At 43.8% G+C, this 27696-nt stretch overlaps 1 protein-coding gene and 1 long non-coding RNA gene across 2 annotated transcripts; one reads left to right on the top strand and one right to left on the bottom strand.

The window, feature by feature from the left end:
• On the top strand, positions 1 to 3507 carry LOC147372842 (uncharacterized). Its single transcript, XR_015164324.1, has 2 exons — positions 1 to 287; positions 3070 to 3507. It is a non-coding gene; the product is annotated as an uncharacterized LOC147372842 (long non-coding RNA).
• A 2888-nt stretch (positions 3508 to 6395) lies between these two features.
• Positions 6396 to 26380, bottom strand: LOC147372843 (antigen WC1.1-like). The gene is given in 16 exon segments (XM_086402120.1): positions 6396 to 6942; positions 8391 to 8534; positions 9040 to 9087; positions 9354 to 9446; positions 9836 to 9973; positions 10530 to 10562; positions 10819 to 11113; positions 11115 to 11134; positions 11215 to 11256; positions 11601 to 11915; positions 16137 to 16451; positions 16550 to 16642; positions 21464 to 21781; positions 21873 to 22110; positions 22112 to 22182; positions 25750 to 26380. Coding segments are annotated over 16 exon segments (2886 nt in total). The 5' UTR covers positions 26327 to 26380; the 3' UTR covers positions 6396 to 6796.
• Positions 26381 to 27696: the final 1316 nt, after the last annotated feature.

A 27696-nucleotide genomic window follows, 5' to 3' on the forward strand; every position in this document is an offset into this window, starting at 1 on the left:
GACTTTCTAGTCTCTCTCTTTTTCCTGCCCCAGAAGCTGCATGTTCCAGATGGTGCATGTGCGAGAGCCTCACAGACCACAGATGTCTGTAGGTTGTGATGAGTGTGTGTGTATGTGTGTGTCTATATATGAGTATGTAAGTATGTGTTCACTTGTATATGTGTGTGTGTGTGTGTGTGTTGCCCCTGAGATTTGGGGGTCACTTTTTCCAGCAGCAGAACAGAGTCTCTTCTGATGGATACCAAGGAGAAAGAAGACTTGAAGACAGAATCTGTCACATGAAGCAGGTCCTTTCCTAAATCTCTTCCTTCTGTGTCTTCGTCTTAAGCTACTCCCTCTGATCTCACCTTGCTTCCTCTGTTGGGCTTGGTTGTTTCTCAGTCACCATTTCTGATTGACCAACACCTAGATCCAAGTCCTGTTTAAGAGCACCTGCCCCTAGTGCATCTCCTGTTCCCTTTACATCACTCGATGCTGACTATCAGGCTCAGTTTCCCAAATTTGACTCTTGGCATCTTGACATTCATCCTTAAACAGCTCTTCTTTACTCTGAGTTAGCCTATCCATCATCTTTGATCCTGTTTTTGCCTTCTACCAATTGTATACTAATGAAAAGGCAGCATGTATTTCTAAGCCCTGTAAGTTTTTTTTTTTTTTTGATTTCCTGAACACATCTGATTCCTGAGTTTAGTGCTCCATGCAGATAATTAACTACTTCACCTTTGGTTAAGAAATAATTTTGCTGAATTTTTCCCCTCAACTCAAGAAAATGGCACATTCAAAACCTATATTCTTATGAGCACAGCCCTAGGGCTCCCCTAACAGGACTTGGAAGGGGCACGTGTAAGGAGAGGCTGTTAGCTTCATGATTAATCCACCTCTGTTCAGAGTTGATGTAATTGCCAACTCCAGAGCTATTGAGTTTTTGTGGGTGGTCATTCTTAAGCCACTTAAATCCAAGATTAGTGCCACTGGAATGGCACTCAGAGTTCAAAGGCTGAGTGGTTGCTCAGATTTGAACTCCATGACCTGATGCTCTATTGCACATGGAGCATTGGTGCAGCTGAGTCCAGTCTGAGGACCAGCCTAAGAACACTGGAAATACAGCAAAATGTGCTCCTTCTTTAACATCTTAAAGTCTGTGAACAGATTCTCTTTTCCTTATTATCGAATTCTTCCCCATCTGGGCATGCTATCCAAGGCTCCTACAGGCTACAGGCATCTGCTGAGGCCCTGCCAGGGCCCAGGATTGGAGTGAGGCCTGTACCTGAGTATAAGCTCTGTATTTCCACTCTCTATAAGTTAATAGATGCTCATCTAAGGTTTATTGAATGATTGAATGGCACTATGCTAGATATTTAAGAGAAATTATCTTAACTATGAAGAACTATTTTTGAGGACATTATTTAGCTAATTGACATTTTTGTTTTAAGGATAAATGTTTTCAGCAATTAACAGGCCAAAATTTGATTTTCAAAAAAGAATGTGCATATCACCACCAGATACATCACAACAAACACTATAAACCTCTATCTCTAAGGATACACAAGACAAACCACAACACACTCACATGTGGCTTCTTATTAAGTCTTAATCAGACCCAACAGAGGAGACAGGGTATTTGGATGATTTATCACTTGGAAGTTTTTCAATTAAAACCACACAGGAACATCACAAGAAGAAAATTTGCAATTAAAAAAGCACAGCCACACCATCTATATGACATAAGGAAGGAGATGAGGTGCAGATAGAGTTCTTTGGCTTAAAATAACAAACAGACTACTTAGTCTTTCACTTTGTAAAAGGAAGGTCCTCCGGGGCTGATACTGAAGGATGTTGTAGAGACCACGATAACTTGACTTTTCCGTACAACAGTTAGAACTGTGAACTGATCGTTTTGGATAATGATGTGCTTTGATTTTTCTCTCTCTATTTTTTGTGAATCTACTGTAGGTTTTTACATGTTTGTTACATGGCTCACATAAAATATCTTAAAGACACAATAGTCTATATTTTACTGATAACAAATTAATTTCAATCGCATACAAAAGCTCTACCTTTTGATCCTCTCCTATACTTTCTGCTTTTGATGTCAGAATTTATCTGTATTTATATTGTATATCACTAATAAAATATTTTTCTCTATAGTTATTTTAATGCTCCCCTTAAACTAGAGCTAACTGGTTAGCACACTACCATGCTCAGTGTTAGAATATTCGGAATTGCATTACATATTTACATTTACACGTCTGCTGTATATTTTCACTTCTTTAATATAATAATTAGTATCCTTCATTTGGGTTTCCCTGGTGGCTCAGAGGTTAAAGCATCTGCCTGCAATGTGGGAGACCTAAGAACTCCCCTCAGCAATCTTCTAAGACAGAACTCTGTTGGTAAACTCCCTCAACTGTTATTTTTTGGGGAAAGTTTTTAACGCATCTTCATTTCTGAAAGACAACCTTCCTGAGAAAAGTATTCTTGGTTTGCAGGTTTTTTTTCTTTCATCAGTTTGAATATATCATCCCTTTCTCTCTTGGCTTGTCAGCTTTCTTCTAAGAAGTCTGCTGATATTCTTAAGGTTCTTCAGAGATTTTGTGTGTGAGAGAGCATTTGCTTTTATCTTGCTGCTTCTAAAATTCTCTCTTTGTGTTGATTACGAACAATGTGTCTTGGAGACAATCATTTTGAATGAACTCTGAGGAGTGACCTATTAGCTACATGAACTTGGATGTCTAAATCTCATCAGATGTGGAACTTATCTGGTATTATTTCTTTAAGTACAATCTCTGTCCCTTTCTCCCTCTCTTCTCCTTCTGGGACTCCAATAATGTGCAGGTTGTTACTGTGAATGTTATACCATAGTTCACACAGGTTCTTTCACAATTTTTTCATTCTTTTTTTCTTTGTCCTCTGGCTGGTTAGTTTAAATTTTCTTGTCTTCTGCCTCAAAGATTCTTCTGCTATTGCTGATGCTTTCTGTAGCATTTTCCATTTTGTTGCATTTCATTCATTGTAATCTTAAAAAGAATTTCTGTTTGATTCCTTCTCTTTTTCTGCCTCATTGCACAGCTTCAGGGATCTCAGTTCTCTGACCAGGATTGAATCCAGGCACAGCAGTGAAAGGATCGAATCCTAACCACTAAACCAACAGCAAACTCCCTGTTTGCTTCCTTTTTTTATGATTTCTGTCTCTTTAAAAAACAAAAAACAAAAAACTGAATTTATTCTGTGGAGTGACTCAGAGCCCGTGCACAACAAGTGCTGAGCCCATGCTGTAGGACCCGCAAACCACAAACAGGAACCTGCATTCTGCAAGTACTGAAGCCTGAGCTCCTAGAGCCTGTGCTCCAAACAAGAGAAGCCGCCGCATAGAGAAGCCTGCTGTCCACAAAGAGAAGTAGTGCCTGCTTGCCGCAACTAGAGAAAGCCCATGTGCAGCAACAAAGACCCAGTAAAGCCAAAAATTAAAAACAATAACAATAATTATAATAAATAATTTTAATCTTATTTTGTTCACATATTCTTTACCTGAATTTGATTGTTTATCTGTGTTTTTTGGAGTTCACTGAGCTTCTTGGTGAGTATACTTTATTTCTTTCATCGTATGTCATTTATTTCATTACTTCCCAATGGTGAATAGCTACGTGAGCTGCCCTGGGAGAAGTCCTAGGTATCTTCCCATCCCTAAGAACAGCCTAGAACTATGAAGACTGTAAGCATGACTTGTAGATCTGAGCACTGGACACCATGCAGAGCCATCAACCAGGGACTGGGTCGTTCAGCTCACAACCAGGCCATCACTCTCAGGTCTTATATAAGTTCAGCAGCCTCTCCACATGTCCACAGTAGAATTGGGGGCAAGGGGGTGTTGTGAAATGTAATACTTGGCCACTCCTACATGACAGCTCTCTCTACCCTGAAGAATCACAACAGTATCACATTTACATTTTCAGTAGTAACCAGATTAAAGCAATCTTGAAACAGTGTGTTTTCAGAGAAGCCCATTAGCCTTAAATTCTTTATTTAAGTTCTAGATTTAATTCATCAAGAGATGGGAATATCAGAAAACCTGGCTTGCTTCCTGAGAAATCTATATGCAGGTCAAGAAGCAACAGTTAGAACTGGACATGAAACAACAGACTGGTTCCAAATCCAGAAAGGAGTATGTCAAGGCTGTATATTGTCGCCTTGCTCATTTAACTTATATGCAGAGTATATCATGAGAAATGCTGGACTGGATGAAGCACAAGCTGGAATCAAGATTGCTGGGAGAAATATCAATAACCTCAGATATACAGATGACACCACCCTTATGGCAGAAAGCGAGGAAGAACTAAAGAGCTTCTTGATGAAAGTGAAAGAGGAGAGTGAAAAAGTTGGCTTAAAGCTCAACATTCAGAAAACTAAGATCATGGCGTCTGGTCCCATCACTTTATGGGAAATAGATGGGGAAACAGTGGCTGACTTTATTTTTGGGGGCTCCAAAATCACTGCAGATGGTGATTGCACCCATGAAATTAAAAGACATTTGCTTCTTGGAAGAAAAGCTGTGACCAACCTAGATAGCATATTAAAAAGCAGAAATATTGCTTTGCCAACAAAGGTCCGTCTAGTCAAGACTATGGTTTTTCCAGTAGACATGTATGGATGTGAGAGTTGGACTATAAAGAAAGCTGAGCGCCAATGTATTAATACTTTTGAAGTGTGGTGTTGGAGAAGACTCTTGAGAGTCCCACAGCAAGGAGATTCAACCAGTTCATCCTAAAGAAAATCAGTCCTGAATGTTCTTTGGAAGGACTGATGCTAAAGCTGAAATTCCAATACTTTGGCCACCTGATGGGAAGAACTGACTCGTTGGAAAAGACCCTGATGCTGGGAAAGATTGAAGGTGGGAGGAAAAGGGGACGACAGAGGATGAGGTGGTTGGATGGCATCACTGACTCAATGAACATGAGTTTGAGTAAGCTCTGGGAGTTGGTGATAAACAGGGAAACCCGGCATGCTGCAGTCCATGGGGTCACAAAGAGTCGGACACGACTGAGAGACTGAACTGAACTGAACTTCTTTTAAGAATTCAATCATATCAGATCGCTCCATCCACATCTTTGAAACATAAATAGACAAACGTACTTGATCTTCCCATCTATATCCCTTTTTCTAGATCCCCTCTGCCTAGGTCTCCACTTTCTTGCCCTCTTGTCCCACGTGAATACAGGGTGTGGGTGAGCGACAATTTGCCATCCATCAATTAGGGAGAGAGATGAGCTGATATAATTCACTCAGAAGGATAGATAATTGGACAGACAAGAAATGGTAATGTCCTGAAGAAAAAATACAAAGGTATGGAAAGAATGGATTCATAAGGATTTGATAACCAACTAGACACAGGAGAGAGCAAGGAGGAGTCTATATCTGCTTGAGAAATAAACAGATAAAGTAACCTAGGGAATGAGAGATGAAAAAGGGAGAGGTAGTTAGGTAGAGTTAGAGTTTTAATTGGCCCGTGAACACTTAGGCAGGTTAAGGAAAACTGTATCCCTTTTCTCCAAAGAGCAAACTCCAACTTTGAAACTCACATCCAAGTCTGGTGACCAAGAACAGGTTAAAACAGGTGATGTGACATCTCAAGGAGAACATACAGGAATGTTCAGGATTGGGTTTTTTTCATGAGTTTGTGAAATAAAAATATCTCCTGCCATATCAATAAATAAGAAATGTCACAGACATCAATGATTTCTGGTCTCCAGTTGTGAATGAGGGCTCCCAAAACTGATCCAGGGGATGCTGCCACCCCTCCATGGTGATTGCTGAGGAGCTGGGGAAAGCAAGAAGCAGCCATCTGCCACTCCTTAAGGGGAGCAAGGATTGGCCCCAGATAGCTGAGCTGCATATGGAAGGATTGAATCAAGTGAGTCCAGAGGCTTGCATCTTCCCAGAAACAGAACGCTAAATTCCTTAACTTGGTACCTGATCTTTGATGTTCAGACTGCCTCTCCCTTTGTTGCAAACTTGTATATAACCTGACTTCCCTTCCTGCCTGCTTGGAGCAGTTTTCTCAGAGCTACCGAGATGCTGTCTCCAGGGCTTAGACTCCTAAGCATTCCCACCAAATAAAATAACTCTATAAGGTTCTGACTACATTTTCTGGTTGGCAAATTCATCTTGCTAGGAAGGAGAGTGTGAATGTGGACCAAGTTTAGATGCTTTTTCTAGGTAAGAGTGACCTGGAACATTTGTGATCCCAGGCAAAGTCTCATTAGCCTTTGAAGAAGGTGAGAAAACATGGCAGTGCACTCATCGTGTATTTCCTTTGAGGAAAATGGTGTTTGAGGACCAACCATCTAAAAGCATTTGATATGGAACTTGGTAATTATTAACAAGCAAAAGAAAAAGTTACTTTAATCAGAATATTTCATTTTGAGCAATTTCCATATAACACCATCACAGGTCAGCCTCTATTGAAATACAGGCAATTAGAATATCTGACGGAGAAGGTAATGGCAGCCCACTCCAGTACTCTTGCCTGGAAAATCTCATGGATGGAGGAGCCCAGTAGGCTGCAGTCCATGGGGTCACAAAGAGTCGGACACGACTGAGTGACTCCCCTTTCACTTTTCACTTTCATGCATTGGAGAAGGAAATGGCAACCCACTCCAGTGTTCTTGCCTGGAGAATCCCAGGGACAGGGGAGCCTGGTGGACTGCCGTCTATGGGGTCACACAGAGTCGGACATGACTGAAGTGACTTAGAAGCAGCAGCAGAACATCTGAGGCATCATCTTGTATTTAATACAACATCACAGGAAAGCCACTGTGGATGTTCCTGGGACACTGAGTTCAACATCATCGTACCCAGGGTCCCCTTTCTCCCCCTGGAGTAGGCAGGGGCTCTGTTCTCCTTTCCCAGGATCAGCTTCCTTTCTAGAGACATTTAGAGAAGAACCTGAAAGAGCAAAGAGAAGCATAAATAGAACGGAGACAAAGGAACTGGACAGTGTGTTGGAAGCCTGTTAAACAAGTGATGATGACAAAGCATCCCTGGGACCTAGGTGTGGGCAGGAGGCTCAGACTATTTCACACCAGTTACAGTGCGGATGGATCCAGGCTGTCCTCTCAGATCCGGTCCATGTGGTCTCTGGGGCCTCAGTTCGTATGGAAATTCTGCATCACAGGAGACCTGTGCTCACACAGGAGCTCTGGGAAGATCTGCTTCCAGGCTACACACTAGCAAGGAGATGCCCAGGAACAGTAAGAGCATAACAACAAATTTAAATGTTCTCCTCTCACAGCTGACAGATGTGAAATCACAGTGAGAGGGAGAGTGGACACAGGGAAAATCTGAGTTCCTCACTCATAAACCAACTCTGCTCTTAGTAGCCTTGATGCATGTTCCCAAATGTCCACAAAGAGAATCACGGGAGCATCCACAGATGGCCCCTCCCAGGGACCACACAGGCCCTCAGATGGATAAATACTCTTTTCCAGAGAAAGAGTGTTTTCTCTTGACAACTGAAATATCTGGAGGAAATTAGACCTTAGCTGACCATCAGCTCCGAGTCAATGATCCACCAACATGGCTTAATGTTAAGGCCACCATATACCATAGACTTTGTACATGTCATTGCAACCTTATACACAGACCTCATCTTAAATTATCAGATGACTCACAAATTTCAATACTGCAATACATTTTTAAAATTTCTGTCTTTCATGTTCAGGGCAGCACAGAGATGTTATCAAAACACTTGTCTATTTTTGGATTTGGTAAATATGCTCAATTAATCTGTAAGCTATCTATTTCTTTTGACTACTACACAATGTTTGTGGGATTTTAGTTCCTTGACCAGGGATTGAACCCAGGCCCTAGCAGTGAAAGTGCAGAGTCCTAACCACTGGATTACCAGAAAAGCCCCTAATCTATAAATTTTAATGTAGTTATATCACAAATAAAATGAAAATTTATGTTGCACTATGGGGACATAAATGCCAAAAGTAGAGTGATTCCTCACCCCCCCCCCAAGGAGTCTGACAGCATTAAAGATGGCATATGGTTGAGAAGTGAAGTGCTAGTTACTCAGTTGTGTCTGACTCTTTGCAACGCTATGAACTTTAGCCCACCAGGCTCCTCTGTCCCTTGGATTCTCCAGGCAAGAATACTGGAGTGAGTAGACATTCCCTTCTTCAGGGGCTCTTCCTGACCCAGTGATCAAACCCAGGTCTCCTGCAATGCAGTTAGATTCTTTACCATCTGAGCCATCAGGGTGGCTCATCAAATGCATGAGATATCCATATTTTGAAACTGCAGAGAGGCTGGGCATTGAGGAGCTCAAATTCACCTTTTCCAGGACAAAGACCGAAGATTTCAGGGGATCAGATAATCTCCCCACTCACCTGTCTGAGACCTCATCCCATCTTCCTTCTCTGGGAGCACTTCCTCCTCACTCCCCTGAGAGTCACGAGGAGCCCCAGTCACTGATACCTCTCCACCATCATCGTAATCCTCACCAAGGGCAACAGTCCTCTGATCTGGCGCTTCTGAGGGCAGAGCAAGGGTCAGATGAAACCACAGTAAGGGGGTTGGTCTGAGAAATACCTAAGATCCTTCTGACCCAGAGTTTCTGAGCTGCTAGAGGCACCAGTCACTCCTTGTTTTAAAAGATTTTTTTCTCTAAGACCATGTTTCATTTTGATGTGTCCATAAACCAAAACATGATTTTACATATCTTAATATTTCCTGTTTGAAAAATATATATTCCAAAATAACTGTCTTACCATTGAGCATTACTCAATTATTTTAACAAATTGTGCTTTACAGAAATTACTTTTAAAATCAGTGTGTGCCTGTTGTGATTCTGGACACAGAGAGCCCCATCCCAATGTGAGACATCACAGAACAGTCAGAGAAAGGGAAGGACGGACCCCATCTGGACATAATGGATGCCTCTGGTCCATCAAATGAAGACTGCTCCCCTTGCATCTCGTCTCTATGAGGGAAACTCTCCTTCCCAAAGCCCAGCTGAGGTAGGTCTACCTCTATTACCTGGAGCAGATATGGAGTCATTGTTGTCCTCACCATCTGACAGGAGGCCTAAAGTGGAGACAAACATCACACAACACACAGAATGACCCTCCCCACACTCACGGGACCTGTGTTAAGACTGGGAAGGGGCAGACCTGGATCCTGCAGTGTAGATGGGGGCTGGGGCCTCATGAGGCTCTGAGAGGCCACCCTGCCACTTTGGAGAGCTGCCTCTATAAGCCTGAGGCACACGTGGGGTCTGTGGACACTGAGATGTTCACAGCCAGTGGGAGGTGACAACCAGAGGTCCCAGGAAGGCAGGCAGAGACACCCACCTGAGCTGCCCAGAAGAACCTCCTTCTGAGTCACAATGTAATCAAGCTTCTCATACACAGCTTCAGCAAGAGCATCTTCATAGCTGGATAAGGCTGAGAGATCCCCTAGCAGGTCAGAGATGCCACCCCAGACACCCCGATCCAGCAGACCCACCTTCATCTCCCCTATGCTCACACAGAGGCTGCCTCGACCTCAGCATCATCTCTTACCCCATGCACCGTGTTGGCACCTTCTCTCCTCATCTGACCTGAATCCACAGCTCAGCCCTGACTCTTTCTGGTCTCACAGGAGAGGCCATGACATATGAGAGTTCACACCCCAGCCCTAAGAACCTCTGTATGTTCAGCCTTAGAGCTCAGCACAGAGCACGTGGAGCTCTACAGACTCAAAACAGAGACTGGCCCAGGTTCCCCTCCTCACACCTGCCACATCTTCTGCCTGCATACACTCTCTCTGGTCCCCAGTTCCCCCTGCAGCCCACCTCTGCACTCTGCTCTCCATCTGAGCAGCTGAGTCACCAGGATGATGAGGACCAGGAAGAGAAGAAAACCCAGGATGAGGCAGAGGACCACAGGCAGGGAGAAGATGCCAGGGAGAGGATTTGAGGTTGGTCTGGCCCCTAAGGAAAGCAAGGCAACAGAGTGTGAAGAAGGTCCTGGGCACAGAGAAACCCCCTGTACCAGTATTTCTGGGGGCTCTGGATGATGGTGTCCTAGCCTCAGACACAAATATACTAATAGTGACTGGGCTCCTCCAGGTCTCATCCAGAGACAAATCAACTCCACTCCAGCCAGTGTGGCCCTGAGGCAAAGCCGGGGATTGTCAGGGAGCTGCCCTGCCGAGACAGCCTGAGGACCCAGCTCATCCCTTCTCCTTGGGCATCAAACAGTCCTGAGACCCGCACCTCACTGATGAGGAGCAACACTCAGGGGCAGGTAGGAGAATGGGAGAACTTTAGAATTTGCAACACCAGAACTAGACTCTCTTGGATCCTGGGCCTGAGAAACATGTGGCCCTGGGAACCAAGGCAGGGGCGTTCCCCATCATAATGCCCCAGCTCCTTCCCAACAGCCAGGACTCCTCAGGCTCTTTCATCTCCTGAGTTGTCAGAGAGCCCATAGAACAGGTTACCAGAATCTTAGTATTCTCCCCTGCCCATGGATGGACCACAGTACCTGCTGTAGTAGGGGGCAATGCTGTCCTTGCACCTAAAGAGAAAAACAGGAGATTGGGTAAAGGGAATTGGCCAGATCACAGGGTAACCCATTTTTCCCTCCTGAGCCCTGAAATCACCACCTCAATCTCCATGACATCAGTGCCCAGTCCTCCCAGCTTCACTGCGCTAGATCAGAGCCCCAGCACCCAGACACTCTCTGAACACAAACTCCCCACCACCCCCAGTCCAGCCCACTGTCCCCGTGCTGCCCCAGCTCACCCAGGGTGGACCCTGAGCCCCTCACTCACCAGAGCACCTCACACCAGCATCCTCCTCATGCTTGCGGTCGCTCTGCCCCCAGGGCTCTGCAGCACAGTCCCACAGGGAAGACTCCCGGCCCCCACACCGTACCTCATTCAGCCAGATGCTCCCATTTCCAGGGCCAACTGCTGCAGACCGCATGGCTTCCAGGGCCTGGCCACAGCCCAGCTGCTGACACACCACCTCAGCCTCTGCCAGGCTCCAGGAGTCATCGCACACGGTGCCCCAGGAGCTGCTGTGCCAGACCTCCACCCGCCCTGAGCACTTGCTGTCTCCCCCGCCCGAGCCGGAGCTTCTCTCTGTCTGAAAAGGCAGCAGCCCCTCCTGTGACTGCCCCGGTGGGAGGGAGCCCCTGGAAGCCACAGGGGAGGGGGCTGACATACCTTTGCAGGGGGCAGCAGTTGGACAGCTCTTGGGTCTTCTTCCTGCACACAATGGGGAAACAGTGGATCAGGGACAGCTGGGGGTGGTCCTGTCTCCACATAAGATTATCTAAGGTCTGACTCAGTGCAAATGACATGTGAAAACACAGGCTCATTATCTCCTGGTCTGAGACATTCAGTGCATGTGATCATCAGCTGAAATAAGTGTAACTGTTCATCATTTATTGGTCTCCACACCCCACAACAAATACAAACACACACACAGACACGGGCACATAGACATTTTGTAGACTCAACTTAAAATCATCACTTAGATTGGAAAGCATAAATCACTCTAACAACATCCTTCCAGGTTGAGACAGACACAGAAAGAGACAGTAAATCACCTGCACACGAGATATAGACTTCCTCCTTTGGAGAGCAGGAACTGTATTTCCAAGGGTCAGAAGGACACTGCCAGAGAGAGGTGTCAGTTTTCTGACACTGGATTCCATCTACCCACCAGGGCCTAGAACCTTCTCTAAGAGCAACAAAAGTGTTGAGGGTTCCACTGTCCCCACAGCCAAGCTGTCTGCAGATCACGGACACGGTGATGTCATCTATGGGGTTACGGCAGACACCGCCCCAGGTCCCGTGGTAGAAAACATCCAGCCACCTAGCACACTGCTGGTCCTCGCTCACCATCCGGAGGGCCAGGAACTCTAAGACTGAAAGAGAGGAGACAGGACACAGTGAGCACTCCGCTTAGGGCTCTGGGTCTTCCTCTCTCCCAGAAACTGTGACCATACATCCCTGACCCAACTGCAGAGATGCCCACTAGTTGACAAGACTATTAAGAGAATAACAGGCAGGAAGGCTAGGGGTTTCCAAATGGAGGAAATAGCCTGCAAGTGTTAGACATTTTTATCTCTCTTAAGCAGCAGGAGGAAACAAACTAGTGATATTTTTTCCTTCTCTATACAAATTTAAATGGAGATTTCTCTTAAAATAATGTGTTGCCATAATGTCACCTGGTTTCGCCTGAAGGTAACTATTCGCAAACCTAGAGATAACCAATGCCTTTTTCTTATGGAAATGTTTGTCTTAAGCTTGCAGATGACACCACCCTTATGGCAGAAAGTGAAGAGGAACTAAAAAGCCTCTTGATGAAAGTGAAAGTGGAGAGTGAAAAAGTTGGCTTAAAGTTCAACATACAGAAAACGAAGATCATGGTATCCAGTCCCATTCACTTCAAGGGAAATAGATGGGGAAACAGTGGAAACAGTGTCAGACTTTATTTTTCTGGGCTCCAAAATCACTGCAGATGGTGACTGCAGCCATGAAATTAAAAGACGCTTACTCCTTGGAAGAAAAGTTATGACCAACCTAGATAGCATATTCAAAAGCAGAGACATTACTTTGCCAACACAGGTCCGTCTAGTCAAGGCTATGGTTTTTCCTGTGGTCATGTATGGATGTGAGAGTTGGACTGTGAAGAAGGCTGAGCACCGAAGAATTGGTGCTTTTGAACTGTGGTGTTGGAGAAGACTCTTGAGAGTCCCTTGGACTGCAAGGAGATCCAACCAGTCCATTCTGAAGGAGATCAGCCCTGGGATTTCTTTGGAAGGAATGATGCTACAGCTGAAACTCCAGTACTTTGGCCACCTCATGTGAAGAGTTGACTCATTGGAAAAGACTCTGATGCTGGGAGGGAATGGGGGCAGGAGGAGAAGGGGATGACAGAGGATGAGATGGCTGGATGGCATCACTGACTAGATGGACGTGAGTCTGAGTGAACTCTGGGAGTTGGTGATGGACAGGGAGGCTTGGCATGCTCCGATTCATGGGGTCACAAACAGTCAGACACGACTGAGTGACTGAACTGAACTGATGCTAATATACTATGCATTTACCCCAAGCTCCGTCTTCAAGGTTCCCAAGGTTCCCATTTACCCCAAGGTTCCGCCTCTTGGCTCAGAACCTACTTGACAAACCAGTATGTTATACTCAGATATTGTTCCCCTAATCTATGTAAATGAAACTATTTGTATGGTGGTCTGCCCTTCTTCAAGATTCAAGTTAATCATTTAATGGCCCAGGATAAACCATTTGGTGCCAAGATTATCCCAAAATGCATCTTATGGGTGACGGGCCTGGTGCCAATCTGAATTTTAAGCCATTCCTTTCTCTCATTAACAGACTGCTAGTCACTATATAACATCCAGCTGAAGACTAGCAGGGGGGTACTCTTTCTGCCCCCTTCGGATGCCTATGTCAGAAGCTTTCTCTTTCTCCTTTATACTTTAATAAAACTTTATTATACAAAAGCTCTGAGCGATCAAGCCTCGTCTCTGGCCCCGGGTTGAATTCTTCTCCTCCAGGGGCCAAGAATCCCGACGTCTTTGCGTGATTCAACAACAACCTTTCACTACCATTGCCTCACTTCTACCTGATTATATCCATTTGTGTCTGTCTTTCTATTTCTACCACGATGGTGTAGTGGATACAAACAGAGAAAGACCTATCAGGCCACCTGCGGGATGGAGAACTGACTCCTGCTTCCTGAAAAAAATCCTAAAACGGTTTGTAGATGGAATGTGATGTGGGTATTTGGGGAGGGAAGCAAAATAACGGAGCCACAAATGTCCACATACAAATCCTTAGTACCTGTGAATATGTACCTGACATGGCAAAAGGAACTTTACAGATGTAACAAACTTAAGGACCTTGGGATGTTTCAGATCAGATCAGTTAGCAACTGATGTCAAAGCCTCTTGATGAAAGTGAAAGTGGAGAGTGGAAAAGTTGGCTTAAAGTCAACATTCAGAAAATGAAGATCATGGCATCCGGTCCCATCACTTCATGGAAAATAGACGGGGAAACAGTGGAAACAGTGTCAGACTTTATTTTTCTGGGCTCCAAAACCACTGCAGATGGTGACTGCAGCCATGAAATTAAAAGACGCTTACTCCTTGGAAGGAAAGTTATGACCAATCTAGATAGCATATTGAAAAGCAGAGACATTACTTTGCCAACAAAGGTCCGTCTAGTCAAGGCTATGGTTTTTCCTGTGGTCATGTATGGATGTGAGAGTTGGACTGTGAAGAAGGCTGAGCACCGAAGAATTGGTGCTTTTGAACTGTGGTGTTGGAGAAGACTCTTGAGAGTCCCTTGGACTGCAAGGAGATCCAACCAGTCCATTCTGAAGGAGATCAGCCCTGGGATTTCTTTGGAAGGAATGATGCTACAGCTGAAACTCCAGTACTTTGGCCACATCATGCGAAGAGTTGACTCATTGGAAAAGACTCTGATGCTGGGAGGGAATGGAGGCAGAAGGAGAAGGGCATGACAGAGGATGAGATGGCTGGATAGCATCACTGACTCCATGGACGTGAGTCTCAGTGAACTCTGGGAGTTGGTGATGGACAGGAAGGCCTGTCGTGCTGCGATTCACGGGATCGCAAAGTGTTGGACACTACTGAGCAACTGATCTGATATGATCTGAGTTAAATTCACCCATTCCAGTCCATTTCAGTTCAGCTGATTCCTAGAATGTTGACATTCACTCTTGCCATCTCTTGTTTGACCACTTCCAATTTGCCTTGATTCATGGACCTGACATTTCAGGTTCCTATGCAATATTGCTCTTTACAGCATCGGACCTTGCTTCTATCACCAGTCACATCCACAGCTGGGTATTCTTTTTGCTTTGGCTCCATCCCTTCATTCTTTCTGGAGTTATTTCTCCACTGATCTCCAGTAGCATATTGGGCACTTACTGACCTGGGGAGTTTCTCTTTCAGTATCCTATCATTTTACCTTTTCATAGACCACAGTTTAAACACCTCCTTAGCCACACTATCCTTTGAAATGGACAACCTGGCTGGTTTGGAATTTTTGGCGCGAGCTGGGTCCGCGCGCGTTCACGGGCCGTTCCCCCTCGAGAGTCCCCCCGCCCGGGTGTGGGGAGCAGTGGGCCGAAGACCGCGGCCCGCCTGACCGCCCCGAGGTCTCCCGCGCCTTCTGCTGACCCGGAATCTGGGACTTTGCTGAGCTGCGCCCCGCCCACCCGCCTCAGGGTTTCCCCACGCCCACGGAGGTGAATCAGCTTCGGCCCTGCCCTGGAGGAACTCACAGTCTAGTGCGGTAGACGGTGGTCAGCAGATGGCATCCTACCCACTGAGAGGGTGCTCGAGGTGCCGCGGCCTCCATGCCTAAAGCGGAGTGTGTGTGTGGTGTCAATGCGGCTGTCTTCTGCAGCCTCTTTGGGGCCACAGGACCAAGCGCCATTTGAGTGACTCACCATACTCTGCCTCCCGGGGTGCCTGTGCTGGACATGCTCATGCCCGCCGAGGGCACCCCGCCAAAAAAATTTAAAAAATTAAAAAAAAAAATGAAATGGACAACCTTTCCCAGTTCCAGTCAGAGGGAAATGTAAATGAGGAAGAATGGGCAGAAGAGGCGCTGTTGCTGAAGAAGAAAGACTCAAGCCAAGGAATTAGACCACACAGAAACCAGGAAAGGCTGGGAAAGGGGTCCTCCAGGAAGAACACAGCCCTGTGGACACTGGGATGTTGGCCCACGGAGACCCTCAACAGACTCCTAGCATACAGAACTGAACAGAGTAAGTCTGTGCTTTCATTACATCATCCACAGGATCTCCAGACTGTACTACCACAGGGAACTGAAGAGAGAGCCCTGCTTTCACATGGAAACTGTCAGAAACGGCTCTGCCAGGAAACACTACTGAGAAAAAAGGACCACAGTCTCAGCTGCTGCAGGAGGAAGTGAAAGCACCTCATCTTCTCGTCTGCTGGAAAGACAGGCCCCATGGGAGGAAGCCTCCTTCTCTAGTCCTTTCAGCATCTCTCCTTCAGGGCTCCGATCCTCGTCCTCCAGAGCTCCACCCCTTCCCCAAACTGTGGACAGTGTGGAGTGCTGACCTGAGCAGATGAGTCCCGCGTCCTCCTTGTGTCTGCAGTCGTGCTGCCCCCAGCCCCGGGAAGAACACCTTCACACGTGGGACTCCTTTCCTGTGCAGTTCAGGTCGTCCAGCCAGATGGGCCCTGATCCCGCCCCAAAGTGAGCAGAACTCGTGGCATTGAGGATTTGTCCACAGCCCAGCTGCCTGCACACCACGTGGGCATAATCCAGGTCCCAGCCATCATCACAGATGGTGCCCCAGGAGCCCTGGTCAAGGATCTCCACTCTCCCAGCACAGTGACCACCCCCGTCAACCAGGCGGAGCTGTCTGCTGTCTGAGGAGAGAGAAATGGGACAATGGAGTGGTGACGGGTGGTGAGGGGGGAGAGGGGACAATGGGTAAGAAGGGTCTTCTGTCCTGTGGGACCCTCACCTGAGCAGTAGGGGGCGCTCTCCTCTGAGGCTTCAGAGCCTGCTGGTTCGGACACACATTCATTGCACTGGGGAAGCACCTGGGTCTGGTTTCCTGCAGAAACACCAATGATCAGAGGGCTGGGAGGGTTAACGTAAAGAAAACTAAATTAAGGTTAAAAAATGACCTAGCAGTGGAGCCTGAAATGAAAGCTGTGGCATATTAGTAAAGGTATCATAACTTTAGTATCCACTTTCTCTATGGAGAATTCTGTTTCTGACAGTGCCATAATTTGGGTTTAAGCCAAGTGTTGCACTAAGAATGAGTTGAATAAGGTATGTTACTCCTAAATCTATCCCTAAGTAGAAGAAGCAAAACAAAATCCTTTCTGAAGAATTTCTACAATTTTTCATCTTCAGTGTCTATCATTTAAACAAACACTTATACAAAAGAGATTTCTTGGAAACTCAAGAGGCAAAAGGAAACATTGGAAAGAATATCCCAGGGTATCCAGCTATTAGAGTTACCAGACAGAGAATTTATTTGATTTTTTTAATTTATTATTTTTATTACTGGAAGATAATTGCTTTACAACGTTGTGTTAGTTTCTGCTGTACAACAATGTGAGTCAGACAAAAGTATACATATATACCCTCCCTCTCAAGCCTCCCTCCCTCCCCATCCACCATCCCACCCTTTTAGGTCATCACAGAGCATCTAGCTGAGCTCCCTGTGCTTTATAGCAGCTTCCTGTTACCATCTGTTTCACATGTGACAGTGTATACATGTCAGTGCTACTCTCTCAATTCATCCTGCCCTATCCTAACCACTGCAGTGTGTTCCCATCTGTTCTCTAGGTCTTCATCTCTATTTCTGCCCTGAAAATAGGTTCACCTGTACCCTTTTTCTAGATTCCATTGACAGAGAATTTAAACAGCCATGATTAAAATGCTCATAAAATTAACTCACAAGATATGTATCTTGGAAAGGAAATGATTACAAAAACTCTAGAGAAAAAAACTTAATAGCTGGAATTAAGAACTAGAGAACGAGTGTATCTCAGTGTTAGATCAGCATAAGGTAGAAAGAGTACAATGGAAGATCAGAGGACAAATATTCCTCTATTTAGAAATGCTGGTCACACGGTAAGTGTCCCAGTTATCATGCTGTAAAACAAATTCCCCCCAAAACTTAGCAACTAAAGCAAAACATATATACTTCAGTTTGCTTATGATTCCCTGGGTGTAATCTGAGAAAGACTCAACTTGGCAGTTCTGTCTTGGGGTTTTTCAATGTGGTTGCACTTAGATGTCATCTGGAGCCGAAGTTTTCTGAGACTTGACTGAACTGTGGTTAATAACTGTGGAAATTCCCTGAAGTATTTTAGAGATAAAGGGACATCACGTCTGCAACCTAATTCAGAAAGAGTTTACATATTTAGGGACAAATGGAACAGGAGGGGGACAGACAGAAAAAGAGAGGGAGACAAACAGAGAGATAAAGATTAAAGCAAAATAGGACTTCCAATTCAAGATGGCAGAGTAGAAAGAGTGAATATGAAATAGAAAAAGTGAAACATACTAGATAAAAGTAAAAGACCATGTTTCACTTTTTCTATTTCATATTCAGTGCTCCCATTTCATTTAGTTTATGTTCTCCAATTTCTCCATCTCTTCTTCTTTTTTTTTTTTTTTGATGTTCTTTCTCAAGCCTTTATCAAGTGTAGTAGAAAAGCTTTTGTACACATATATAGTTATGTATAATATGTATATTTTAGAAAACATAAATTTTTGCCTAACTAAAAAGTTTATGACATTTTGATTCCACTTGTTTGACTTAGTATGAATAGAATGCTAGATTTCTGATTTAAAAATAGATATGCAACAAGTAACAGTGGTTTACTGTACAGCATAGGGAACTATAAGCAATATCTTTTAATAACCTATGATGGAAAATAATTTCAAAAATAATAATGTGTATTTGTGTAACTGAATCACTTTGCTGTGCACCTGAAACATTGTAAGTCAACTACACTTCAATAAAAAATATGTATTTAAAATATATGTATTTTTTAAAAAGATTAAAGCAAACTACGAACATTGGGAAATCAGGTAAAGGTCATCTGGGAATTTTTATATTATTTCTACAGCTTTTCTTTAAGTCTCAAAAAAAATATTAAAAGGTGAAACAAGTCCAAAAAATTCATTCTTAGGACACTTTTACACACAAAAAAATATGAATAGCATCAAAAACAAAATGCCTAAGAGGAAACCTAGTAGAAGATGGGCAAAACCTCTGAGAGAAATTCAAGACCTAACTGAATGGAGGAATATATGATGTCAATGAATTGGGAGACTCAAAATTGTTAATCATCCTCAAATTTATACATAGATTCAATCTAGTCACAATCAAAATACATTTAGGCTTTTTTTTTGGGGGGGGTGGTGGAGGTGAAAAGTGACAAGCTGATTCCAAAACTTATACAAAATCCAAAAGGCCTAGAAAGACCAACACAGTTGGCAAGAAAAGAAACAGCATTAGAGGAGTTAATAAAAAGTAACACTCATAAATTAAAATCATTCAGACAGTGTAAAGATACAATACTTAAGAAATACAGTATTGGTGCCAGGACAGACAAATAATACAATGGAACAGAGTAGACTGTCATAAAGGACAGACACATATGCCCTTCTGCTTATGACAAAGGTGACACTGCAATGGGGAAAGAGCCTGTTCAGTAAAGGATTCTGAGTCAGTTGGATGTCCATATGAATCCTGGAGAAGGAAATGGCAACCTGACCCTTGTCTTACACAGATATCAATCCCAGAAGAAATGTACAATTATATGCAAGAGAAAGTAATTAAATTGCTATAATATTTCACCATGAAATATCTACCTTTTGAGACACAGATGCAAGAACAGACATTTGGACTCACTGGGAGGAGTTGTTGTTGTTGTTCAGTCGCTCAGTCATGTCTGATTCTTTGCAACTTCACGGACTGCAGCACACCAGTCTTCCCTGTGGTTCACCATCTCCCAGAGCTTGTTCAAACTCATGTCCACTGAGTCAGGGATGCTATCCAACCATCTAAACCTCTATCGTCCCCTTCTCCTCCTGCTTTCAATCTTTCCCAGCATAAAGGTCTTTTCTAATGAGCCAGCTCTTCGAATCAGGTGGCCAAAGTATAGGAGCTTTAGCTTTAGCATCCGTCCTTCTAATGAATATTCAGAACTGATTTCCTTTAGGATTGATGGGTTTGATCTCCTTGCGGTCCAGGGGACTCTCAAGAGATTTCTCCAACACCAGAGCTCAAAAGCATCAATTCTTCAGCATTCAGCCTTCTTTATGGTTCAACTCTCACATCCATACATGACTACTGGAAAAACCATGGCTTTGACTATATGGACCTTCGTTGACAAAGTAATGTCTCTCTGCTTTATAATATGCTGTCTAGGTTGGTCGTAGCTTTTCCTTCAAGGAGCAAGTGTCCTTTAATTTCGTGGCTACAGTCATCATCTGCAGTGGTTTTGGAGCCCAAGAAAATAAAGTCTGCCGCGGGTTCCATTGTTTCCCCATCTATTTGCCATGAAGTGATGGAACCAGATGCCATAATCTTCATTTTTTGAATGTTGAGTTGTAAGCCAGCTTTTTCACTCTCCTCTGTCACCTTCATCAGGAGGCTCTTTAGTTCCTCTTCACATTCTGCCATAAATGTGGTGTCATCTGCACATCTGAGGTTATTGATATTTCTCCTGGAAACCTTGATTCCAGCTTGTGCTTCACCCAGCCTGTCATTTCTCATGCTGTACTCTGCATATAAGTTAAATAAGCAGGGTGACAATACATGGCCTTGGCGCACTCCTTTCCCAATTTGGAACCAGTCCATTTTTCCATATTCTGTGGTCACTGCTGAGTTTTCCATATTTTTTGGCATATTGAGTGCAGCATTTTCACAGCATCATGTTTTAGGATTTGAAATAGCTCAGCTAGAATTCCATCTAGCTCTGTTGGTAGTGATGCTTTCTAAAGCCCATTTGACTTTGTACTCCAAGATGTCTGGCTCAAGGTGAGTGATTATCTGAGTTATTAAGATTATCTGGGTCATTAAGATTTTTTGTGTAGCTCTTCTGTGTATTCTTGCCACCTCTTCTTAATATCCTCTGGTCTGTCAGGTCCATATTGTTTTTGTCCTATATTGTGCCCACCTTTGCATGAAATGTTCCCTTGGTATCTCTAATTTTCTAGAAGAGATCTCTAGTTTTCCCCATTCTATTGTTTTCCTCAATTTCTTTGCATTCTTCACTTAGGATGGCTTTCTTATCTCTCCTGGATATACCTTGGACCTCTGAGTTCATATGGGTATATCTTTCCTTTTCTCCTTTGCTTTTCACTTCTATTCTTTTCTCAGCTATTTGTAAGGCCTCCTCAGACAGCCATTTTGCCTTTTTGCATTTCTTTTTCTTGAGGATGGTTTTGATCACCACCTCCTGTACAACGTCATGAACCTCTGTCCATAGTCCTTCAGGTAGTCTATCAGATCTAATCTCTTGAATCTATTTGTTGATGGGGGGATGATTTGAGAGAATACCACTGAAACATATACATTACCATATGCAAAATAGATAGACAAGAGTTTGGTGTATAATGCAGGGCTCCCAAATCTGGTGATCTGTGACAATCTGGAGGGATGGGGTGGGGAGGAAGATGGGAGGAGGGGACAGGATGGAGGGGACAAATGGATGCCTATGGCCGATCCATACTGATGTATGGTGAAAACCATCACAATAATATAAAGTAGTTATCCTCCAATTAAAATAAATAAATTTTAAAAAGAGAAATTACCTTTTAAAGCCAGTTCTCCCTACTCTCTGCTCTTGGGGACATTTCACTCTAGGAGCATCCTAAGTACCAGTAGCCTTTCCCTCTCTCTTACCTGAGCAGATCACAGAGGCTGTGTTGGCACAGGAACAGTCAGGACCACCCAGAGCAGTCACAGGGCAACTCCACAGGAAGGACTCAGCCCCTGAGCAGTGAAATCGGGCTGTTGATATCCGATCACCTCCTTCCACCAAGTGTGGTCCTCCGGGGGTGGAGATGGCAACTCCACAGCCGAGCTGACGACAGACAACATTGGCATTGGCCAGACTCCAGTGGGAGGCACAGAGCGCTCTCCATCGTCCAGAAATGTTCATCTCCACCTGCCCCTCACACTGAGAGGAGCCGTTTGTCATGAGCTGGACTTCTGAGTATGCTGGATACGAGACAACAGAATTTCAGAAATATCTCATGATTTCTCACCTGAACAGAGTGTGCAGGAAGGTTAGTCCTGACCTGCATCTCACCTGAACAGACGAACTGAACAGCTCCACTGTGGTGACAAGTGCCCGCTGGACAGGGCACTCTGGGGCAGGACCAGAGCTTAGGCTCCTCCCCCTCACACCTGAACTCTTCAGCCCAGACCCGGCCATCTGACTCTCTGAAGAGCTCATGTCCCAGGACTGACACAGCTTTGCCACACCCCAGCTCTGCACAGATGACTTGGGCAGTGGGGAGTGTGAAGTTTCCATCAGACACTGGGATCCCAGTCTTCTCCAGAATAAACTTCTACTCGCCCTGAGCAGGGTCCATCCTCTCCAACCAAACACACAAATCCTGAGAGAAACAAATAAATAAACCCACTGCATGTTCATGATCCTGGCTTGGCAACTGGAAACATGTCACAGGCAATGGTGTGAAAGCTTTTATTTTCCAAGACTGAGGCATGAATAGAAAATTTGACAGTCTCAGAATTGCATTTTCATGGGCGAGTTTCAGAAAAGAAATCCAGAAGGATTTGCAGAGTCAGTTTGGAATGGCTGAATTCCGAAAACCTATATTTGATGTTGGTTAGGATGTGAATTCCTCATTTAAGGGTCTGGAAACTATAGGGCCCAAGGAAACTGCACTGCAATGGGCATCAGACTTGGGTACAGAACTGAACTAACCCAGAGTGAAATAGGTCCTTGGGATTCAAGAGTTTAGAGAACTGAGATCCAGACAAGGTTAGAAGGCCATCCTGACATTTCTGGGGCTAGAAGTCCAGCCGGATTTTTCTCAGGAGTCAGTACTCAAGTCACTGATACAAGGGAAATCAACTGAGAGATCTGAGTGCAGGTCAATCTATAAACAGACTTATGACTCATGGAAGGAAAGCTAGATATTATAACAAGTCTACTTCTTATGTTTCCCATGTATTTCTCATAATCTCTGATGGTGAAAAATTCCAAGAATTTCTTATCCAACTTGAATTGTGAAAAGAAATTGTCCACAGATGAGTTTGAATATGAAGAAAGGTCAGAGTCATAGGAGAAAGGGTTGGTCCTAGCCATCTTTCAAGAAAGCCTAGGATTTACCAATGAACCCAGGAGAGAATGAGTTCTCAGTGGGACTATACAAGATGACTAACTGTGTTGATTAGTTCATATTACTGGTTTTCTTCCAACACATGAGAATCTTAGCAAATGCTATGGAGTGGAGGTAATTTAATGTTTTTAAATTCTATCTATATGCTAAATGGTGCTTCCCAGGTGGCACTAGTGGTAAAGAAGCCCCCTGCCAATGCACAAGTTCAATCCCTGGGAGGAGGGCATAGCAACCCACTCCAGTATTCTGTCCTGGAGAATCCCATGGATGAGGGAGCCTGAAGGGCTACAGTTCATAGAGTCACAAACAGTCAGACATGACTGAAGAGACCTAGCATGCACTCATATGCTAACTGCAAACTACTTTCCTATTTCTTGAGAAATAGTCATCATGCTGTAAAAAAAAAAAAAAAAAAAAGGAGAGGGAGAATAAGAGAAGACAGAGCAAACAGCCATATATAATTTACAGATTTCTACATTACAAAAGCCTCGATATGGATGAAAGAAAGATTTGGGGAAAATATTTGTCCAGCAAGTTTTTAACACACTTTACCCCTTCCATTTTCTCCTTCCATCTATGACTTAACCCTCTTTCCCTTTCCCATTTCTCCCACTGCAGACAAGAGAAAACAATCCTAAGAGCTACAAATGGATGGAAAAGAGACTCTGAAAGGGAAGAACTTCTGTAGGAGTGGAGTGTGGGTGGGATGAGGGGTAGGTTAAACTGGGAGTGGATGGAGTATGAAACTGAAAGAGGGAGACTAAGGGAAAGACTCACAACATGATTTGACCTTCAGGGACCACATTTTGGATAGAGGAAAGGTAACCTAATGAAAAAAATAAAACTTCTTATCATAAAGAACAATTTTTAAATACATTTGCCTGATTTCTGACTGTGCTTATAATTATTTATGTACACAGTGGAATTCTTTTTGGTAAAGGACTCTGATTTCATAAGTATGAGAACATTGAAGGTTCAGAAAGAATATTTCAACAGAATAAAAATCTACTATAGAGAACAGGAGAGAACAGAAAAGACACTATAGAAATTAATGAATCGAAGGACCAGCTTGACCACTTATCCAAGAGGCAATGGTAAGAGCCAGGATGATCTGTTAGCCTTTGTTACTTACCCACTTTCAACTCCCCAGCCCAGGTTAGGACATCTGGTGTGGTCTGGCTGGGAGTTTGGTCATAGGATACACATTCTAATTAAAACATTTTTACTTAACAGGTTGTTAGTTTCTATATCAATCCCATGAGATTACAAATTTAAAAAGAACAAGAAAGAAATATTTCTTGTATGCTATTTCATATACCAAGATACATGCTAAACACTCAAATATATGCTGAATAATCAATAAAGTCTTATACACATCACCACAGATACTTCTGAGACATATTATTATTTCTTTATTTTCTACTTGATTTTAAATTTCATATGAAAGGATATGTGTGTGAAAATTGTAAGAAAATTTGTGCAATAGGAGGCTGGTGTGAGTGGATAAAGGTATTAAATATAATAAAAATACATCCTTGTCTGGTCTCTTGTTGTACAGACCTCCTGTATCCTTAGGCACACGTAGCATCCTCCACACCACACCTGGACCCACAGTGATGCTCAGAGAAATCTATATGGCCTTTGACATCTCCCATTGCCCTTCTTTTTCCTCTTAGCTACTATAAGTCTCCTCCACCTTCTTCAAAAATTACAGGTGTCCTCTTACTCCTATTCCTATCAAACAAGCCCCCAAACACAATTCTCTTATATCATTGAAGACATCAGGTATAAAATATGATTTACTACCACAAAACATAGGAATTCATATTTTATTGCCTATATCTTTGACTTGTCAGTGTGTGGCTAAGTGTTCCTCCAAAATTTTGGTTAATACAGAGGCTTTAAAGAAAAAAAAAGAACAGACAATCCTTTCTAGTAACAATGAAAGGAGAACCCAGACTCAGAACATTTCATCCACAACTCTATTGTCCTACCAGTCAAAGAGCTATGAATATTCAAATCTAAAATTTCAAAGGGGACTTGCAATTTGGCACAAATCCATAAGTTCCTCTCCGATTTGTTTGATGATGTCCCCCGTGCCTCCACTCCTACTAACCTAGCACAAAAATGTGTCTCGCACTATATATACAGAAAGGACTCCATCCTGGAAGGTACAGCCTCATTCTAGCCCTTTCCTCCCATGGGCTCACTGTGCAAAGCAGGTGCATGTGGTGATTTGCAAATGTTTCACTCTTCCAAAAGTAAATTGTATAAAAATGAGTATCAATTTTCATTGGGATATAGATTAAGCTATATCAGGTAAGATCACTGGAGAAGAAATAGCAGAGACTTGTAAGAGGAAAGTAGCAATAAATGAAGCCCATCAAGAAATCAGTCCTGAATATTCATTGGAAGGACTGATGCTAAAGCTGAAACTCCAATACTTTGGCTACCTGATGGGAAGAACTGACTCCTTTGAAAAGACCCTGATTCTAGGCAAGATTAAAGATGGGAGAAGAAGGGGAAGACAGAGGATGAGATGGTTGGATGGCATCACCGACTCAATAGACATGAGTTTGAGTAAGCTTTGGCAGTTGGTGATGGATAGGGAAGCCTAGCATGCTGCAGTCCATGGGGTAGCAAAGAGTCAGACACCACTGAGTGACTGAGCTGAACTGATCACTCACAGATACTTTATGCATTCAAGGAGGATATCTCAGACGTCTCTAGCTTACACATCTATTGCCCTGGTGATTAGACACCAGCTTCCTTGGAGCTTTCTGTTCTTTCAGTCAGTGGGCAATTCACCGATCATACCTGAACAGATAACTCCTGCATCCTCCTCATGACCGCAGTTGTGCCGCCCCCGGCCCTGGGAAGGGCACTGCCACACGTGGGACTCCATTCTTTCACAATACACATGATCCAGCCAGATGGGTATTGATCCCGCCCCAAAGGGAGCAGACTCCATGGCACTGAGGACTTCTCCACAGCCCAGCTGCCTGCACACCACACGGGCATCATCCAGGTCCCAGCTGTCATCACAGATGGTGCCCCAGGAACACTGGTGAAGGATCTCCACTCTCCCGGCGCAGGGCCCGCCCCTGTCCACCAAGCAGAGCTGTCTGCTGTCTGAGGAGACAGAAATGGGACAATGGGGTGCTGACCAGGAGATGAGAAAGATCTTCTGTCCTGTGGGACCCTCACCCGAGCAGTTAGGGGTGCTCTCTTCAGAAGCTGATGCTGTGGAGCCATTGCCCTGTGGAACATTTGGATCTGGTTTCTTATGGAAGTGATAAGAGTATAACAAGGATGAAAATGGACAAAAACAGGAAATATTACTACTAGGTAGTCTGAGACAGATGGTGTTACAAGGTCCTATCAGAGTTAACATTCTGATTTGTAGAGCTCTGCACAGAATCTGAGAAACATTTACAGGAAATGTTGGTCTCTCTACCCTGAGGGGTTAAGTGAGTTCAGAGTCACAGGATTAGGCTGGTAGCTGTATGTATTCTTTATAAGCTACACACTCTTGGTCATTGACTTTAGAGTCAGGCAGTGGCCTCATCAGAAGCCTCGGGGAGCAGCCATCAATCCTCTATCATTAAAATCATTCTCCTTGGTATAGTCATGAGAACTGAAAAACAAATGGTCTGTGAGACACCATGGTTTACCCCAGAATAGTTCACTTATGATTCTAAGCTTCAAACTCCAGAGCTGGATACTTAGTTTCAAAAAAATATAATCTCTTTGAGTAGATTAAACAACCCTGCGTGAGAGATTATGTCAGAAGATATTGACTGACATTGGCCAGATTCCACTGGGAATCACAGAATGTAGCTTCTTCTCCCAAATGAATATAATCACTCCTTGGACTTTGTGTCAGGAATTGCTATTATCTAAAATTTGGAGTTATTTGTTCTCTAGGGTAAAATATGTATTTCTAACTCTCAGAGCAAAAATATGTTATATTCCTGCTTTGAAAGCCTTTGAACAAACAATATTGACAGACACACTGCATTATTCTCTCCTTTGATACATAACCAGTCATGGAAAGAAAGGTTAAATGATGTCTATCACTGTCGTAGTTTAAGTAAGTGAAAAGTAGAGAATAAAACCTCAAATTCTGTACTTCCATGAAGAATGGAAGAGAAAGCAGGCCAATGGTCTTGTTAGACACAACTTTAAATGGTGGAAATTTTCTTTAAGTAAAGGTATCACTGGAAAAGACTCTGATGCTGGGAGGGATTGGGGGCAGGAGGAGAAGAGGATGAGAGGATGAGATGGTTGGATGGCATCACCAACCCGATGTACGTGAGTTTGAATGAACTCCAGGAGTTGGTGATGGACAGGGAGGCCTGGCGTGCTGCAATTCATGCAGTCGCAAAGAGTCAGACATGACTGAACGACTGAACTGAACTGAAAAGTATCAGAAATTTGTGGACACAACATGGACTAAATATGTTAAAATCCTCAAGAGTGGAGATCATGTAATACGTTTCAATGTTAGCCAAGGATCTACGCTTCTTTTTCTCTGGAGGAATTTCCCAATTTGGTGCCTGGATTAATGGCTCAGAATTTGGGCTCAGAGAAACACAGGACTCCTATTTGGACAGAGAAGCCAGCATAATTTGGGGTTACCTGGTGGTGATACAGAATTGGAGACCTGAAAGCCTTTCTCACACAACAGATTTTTTTCCTCGAATACGTGCTCATTATACAAGCCATGAAGCTGGCAGGAAGCCAAAGATCTATGTCAAAAGT

The sequence above is a fragment of the Bos grunniens genome, chromosome 5, assembly GCF_055505025.1.
Source record: "Bos grunniens cultivar Pamir isolate PY7600 chromosome 5, Bosgru_T2T1.0, whole genome shotgun sequence".
In the NCBI taxonomy this organism is placed as follows: Eukaryota; Metazoa; Chordata; class Mammalia; order Artiodactyla; family Bovidae; genus Bos; species Bos grunniens.